Source organism: Charadrius vociferus, unplaced genomic scaffold (genome assembly GCF_000708025.1).
Source record: "Charadrius vociferus isolate BGI_N301 unplaced genomic scaffold, ASM70802v2 scaffold278, whole genome shotgun sequence".
Lineage (NCBI taxonomy): Eukaryota > Metazoa > Chordata > Aves > Charadriiformes > Charadriidae > Charadrius > Charadrius vociferus.
In genome coordinates this window covers 3,063,005-3,068,029 of record NW_009649705.1, presented here as the reverse complement: position 1 = coordinate 3,068,029, position 5,025 = coordinate 3,063,005, and the positions used below count along the sequence as shown (strand labels likewise).

Here is a 5,025-nt window from a genome sequence, read left to right as displayed (position 1 = left end):
CTGGCGGGGCGGGCGGGCGGCGCGGGCGGGAGCTGCTGCGCGGGCAGATTGTCCGGCACCCACCACGCAAAAATAGCAGTGCCGTTGTAATTGTGGCTTAAAACACGTTGTGCGTGACTTTGCGAGGAAGCTTCTTGTATCTCACAGCTTTGGTTAAAGAGGCTAAAGCTGGAGTGTCTTTACTAAGTTGGGGTTTTTTTTGGTTTTGTCTGCATTGTTAAACTACTCTTTGCTCTTACGGCTGAACTGCAGTGGTGTTTTGATGTAAAGTGAGTGCAGAAACGGGCAGGATTGAATATAATGGAGATCTTGGAGGTGTTTTCAAGGTATGTTTAGTGAGGCTGTGTTTCCTGGCTTATAAAATGTGTGGAGACCTCTTAAGAGGCTTCTTCCAAAGAAAACAACTAGCTGTAGTGCTCTTTGCTTTGTTTAGGCAGAAATATCCTATCTTCTCTTCTTTCTTTGAAAGCAGCCTAGACTGGTTGAAGTTCTAAAATTTCCTAAATTTCAAATACAAAAAATAATTAGCAAAGCTTTTTTTTTAAAAATTATTTTCTGTCTGAACATTGTTTATTTTAACTAATTTATGGCTTCTGTTTTAGGCTTCAGTCAGGTATGTGATATTATAGAATTCTGCCTGTTTAGTATGAAACATCAGGGTTTTGAAACCCTTTGGTTGGAGAACCTTTAGATCAAGAATTTCTTAGATATTTGTGATGCTGTCATGATTAGGTTTCATCTTGGCTGAAATATCTTGATGGCTTAAGAATGTTAGGCTTTTGAGGTAATACAGTATTTGTAGCTTTGCCTATTTGAAGTGCTGGTCAAAATAATTAGGTTGAAAACAAGAGGACCACTTCTTTTCTTCCCCCTCCCCTCCCCTCCCCCTCCCAGCAATGGACCCTAAAATCTGTGTGCTGGCAGGAGGAGGGGCTGGGGGAGTCATATCATTCCACACACTTCTAAAGAGTACCAGAATACATCAAGTACCATCTCTTAAAAATGTCATTGGCGTGTGCTGGTAAAAAGGTGTGTTACGCCCCCACTTTCTGCCATCCCCCCTCTTCCTCCTCCTCCAAGCAGCCCATTCTGCAGCAGGTTCTGAGCTGTCTGTATGCACTTGAGGTTTCCAGGTGGGGTCAGTGCAATTAGCTTTACTGTATGCATGTGCCTTACCCAGTATGTGTTGGTTGTAGCTTTGCAGCATGGTCTTCAGTTGCATCAGGTCACCTTTCTGTTGCTCTTCAATGGGCACCATGCTCCTGTGCTTCAGAAGTACCCAGCAAGACAGATGCTCACACCCAGTCTTAACTTCTGAAATGGCTGGAAAAAGCTGTGTGTTACATTCAGTGGAGTATATTTTATGTAGTCTGCTTTAGACTGGTGGTTCCCAGCTTGCAGATTCCCAAGTCTGATACAAAGTCCAGGCAGATACACCGAGTCAGCCACTGTCCAGCGCAGCGTAAGGCTAGTCAGTGTGTTCCTGGGTCACAGCTGCAGAAGTGGGAGAGCTGGAGAGCACTGGGCAGGGAAGCTGTCATTCACAGTCCTCATGTTGCTGGAGCTGGTAGTAGTGGTGGCATGAGAGACAGCACTCCTAGGATGGGACTGGGCTGGGGAGTTAGACCTGCAGAGTGAAACATTAACATGTCCTACTTAAGAGAACAAGCAGTTGCAGTTTGAAAATGTTTCCTCTAAGTATATCTAGAAAGCCTTTCGTACTGCAGTGCAGTTATACTAAGGCAATAGGGTCGTGACATTCCCCAGTGGAAATGGGTAACCTTAACTGTTCTTTAATGACATGGTGATACTCCTTTCCATAGGGGTTGGTTCTAGCCCATCACTAGTTCTCATAGAAGCTACCGCAGTATAAAAATGCTTGGAAGTGGTCTATTATTTGTAAGCAATACAGAGGAAAGAAATAACAATGTTGAGTAAAATAATGTTGACAGGTGGGGGTGTGTGTCTGCGTACACACACATACATCCACTGTGTATGCAGGCTGTGTATCTTCAGTATGATGATCAATCTCCTGTCTTCACTTAAGCTGCATTTTTGTGTCACTCTCCATGTACTGGATGTAGAATCATTCAACAGCCAAATAGTATTACATTGGTATTAGACTTCATTTTATCCAGCTTTCTCAATTAATTAAAAAAGGACTTCTAGCTCATTTTGTACCCGAGTTATGAGGGGGTAGCAGTAACTCTGCAGCTGACTAAAATCCTGCATCTGAGATGGCATAACCCTGTACCACCAGACACAGGTGAGAGGCAAGCTGGGTAGGAAGCACATTTGCGGGAGAGGAGCTGGGAGTCCCCACAGACATGAACACGAGTCAGCAACTCTTGCAGCAAAGGCGGCCAACAGCATCCAGGAGTGTAGCCCTCAGATTGAGGGAGATGCTTCATCCTCTCTTCTCAGCACTGCTGAGATGCATCCAGAGTACTGTGTGAGGTTCTGAGCTCCTCAGGACAGAAGAGGCATGGACATACTGGAGTGAAGGGTTGTGAAAACTAAAGTTTAGAGAGCTAGAGGACAGGAGGCTGAGAGAGCTGGGTTTGCTCTGCCAAAAGAAGAGAAGAATGAGGGGAGAACCATAGTGGTATCTGCTTAATGGGAGGACGTAGAGAGGACAGAGTCGGATCCTTGTTTGAGGTGCGCAGTGAAAGGAGGAGAGGCAGCGGGCACAAGCTGGAACGCAGGGAAATCTGAATAGATGCACTTGACTGGGCAGATTTCTGAGCAGCCTGATCTAGTTGGCCCTGCTTTGAGCAGGACATTTTACTTGATAGTTCCGGAGAACCCTTATTGCAGTCAGAGAATAATTTAGGTTATAAGAAACTTACTAGTTGTTTATTTCATGAGTAATCCCATTAGAAGAAAGAAAGAGACAGGCGAAGATGATTTTGAAAACTAGTTCTTAAATAAAGAGTGTATGGTTAAGCTAAATTGTAAGAGAAGTGTTACACTAATGTAATGAATATAGGCTATTTATTTACATGTCTGTGAAGCAAAATACAGAATCGTAGAATGGTTTAGGTTGGAAAGGCCCTTGAAGATCATCAAGTCCCACCCCCCCTGCCATAGGCAGGGACACCAGAAGATTGGTGGACAGGGACACAGAAGATTGGCAGTGGAGTTGATTGCTAAAGTTTAATGGCATTTATATACACTTGGTCAAAGGTTAATGGTGCTCAGGCAAAAACATACATTTATGGATATAAATAGATTTAATAGTAAGTGTCAAATGACAGTTCTTTTGAAGCTTTCCTTCTCTGGGCTTGGTTAGCATTGTAGGTAGGATCTTTCAGACCATTATAAATCTATTTTTAGTAGAAAGAAATACTATTACTTTTCCTCTCCAAAGGTGCTTTCCTTCGTACACTTGCTAATTCTTTTTCTGCGGGTTGGTTTGGTTTGTGTGCTTTTTTTTGGTTTTGGTTTTTATTTTGTTTTGGTTTAGAAAAGAAGTTCAGGAATGGCTATGTTGCCTCAAATTCATTAGTAGCTTTTTTTGTATGGACAGTGGATTTTCTTAAGTTTGGTGCTAGCTTTTATCATACATCTATTTAAAGATGTTTAATCAATAAAGGCAACCGCATTGATTTCATAGGACATGTCTCTGCTTTTCAGTTAAGCCTGATGCTGGAGGTCCTGAGTTGCCACTTGTATGGCTATATCAGCAACGTGCTGAGTCCGAGCTAATAAGCCTTGCCTCTCAGCAAGAAAAGGAGTCCATCTTGAGAAACATGAGGATGCAGACTACTTAATTTATTTAGGAGAAAGGCAAGAGATAATTTGGTGGAACAGCTTTTTTTACATGGTAAAGAACTTTCTAATCTAGTGAAAAAACAAGATAGAGACTAAAAGGTGCAATTTCATCCTATGGTGAAGTTAAATACTGTTGAAAGAATTGGTCTAGGACTTCCATATGTAATCTTTTACCAAAAATTTTTTAACTGACTCCACTGAGACGCACAGGCTCAGATTTTGTTTAGGTTTAACGTGATCTCGTTGGTGGGTTTGTTTTTTTTCTAATTGTTGATATTTCAGGTTATCAAAAGCGGCATTGATTACAAATCTAACGTAGGTTATAAATTACAATATGAAACTAGGTGAATGGTGTTAATGCATTATAAAAAGGCTTTATATCAACTTCAGCAAAGAGAAGCAATTCAAGCTTGAAATTTTTACAGAAGAAATATTAGAAATTAAAAAAAAAATCATAACTGTCAGAAAATCCATTTCAGTAAAATGACCAGGAATTTATAGCTGTACATTGTAGCTGTGGTTCTGAACAAATTTTAGATATTGCAAATATTTTGGATAAAACCACTCCAACTACTGAAACGTTTTGCAACCTACTTAATTCAGTATGTGTTGCAGATGAAAATAATTCTGGGAATTCTTATGTCAACATCGGGTTGAACTCCCATTATATTCATTTCTGTATACACAAAATGATATATCCACTGAGATCCTCAAGAATGGAGTAGATGATGCAGTACTATGCTGTATTGTATTAAATGTTGGGTTTTCTTCTTACAGGGTAAAATTCTCTACAAAGTACGGTGGAGAGGATATACCTCTGATGACGATACCTGGGAACCAGAGGTTCATTTGGAAGACTGCAAAGAAGTGCTGCTTGAATTCAGAAAAAAAATTATGGACAGTAAGACTAAACCCGTTAAAAAAGACATACAGGTGTGTTTCACTCTTTAGCATCTTCCACTGAAGACGTATTCCTTACCTAGGCTCTGCTAATGGGGGGAGGGAGAAGGGAAGACGTTTGGGATATGGAATTAAGAAGAGTTAAAGAATCTTTTTGATCTATAAGTGTTTTGTTTCATGTGAAACTGAATATTGTTGCTGCTCTCTGGATAGGGATTTTTTGTTAATTGACAAGTTTGCTTGTAGACTGTAAATCCTTCTAAACTTTGTTTCAGTTTTTAATGGGACTGTATAAACAATGTATGGTCATTTTAGTTTGCTTTTGACAGCTTAAACAACCGCCTTTCCCTA

The 5,025-nt window shown here is 40.8% G+C and overlaps 1 protein-coding gene across 1 annotated transcript in view; it reads left to right on the top strand.

Annotated features, from left to right (window-relative positions):
- Nucleotides 1–5,025, top strand: part of MPHOSPH8 (M-phase phosphoprotein 8) — a 26,138-nt gene that overhangs the window by 1,275 nt on the left and 19,838 nt on the right. Inside the window, 3 exon segments of the mRNA XM_009890651.1 lie at nt 603–613; nt 4,057–4,089; nt 4,552–4,707. Coding sequence (XP_009888953.1) covers nt 603–613; nt 4,057–4,089; nt 4,552–4,707 — 200 coding nt within the window.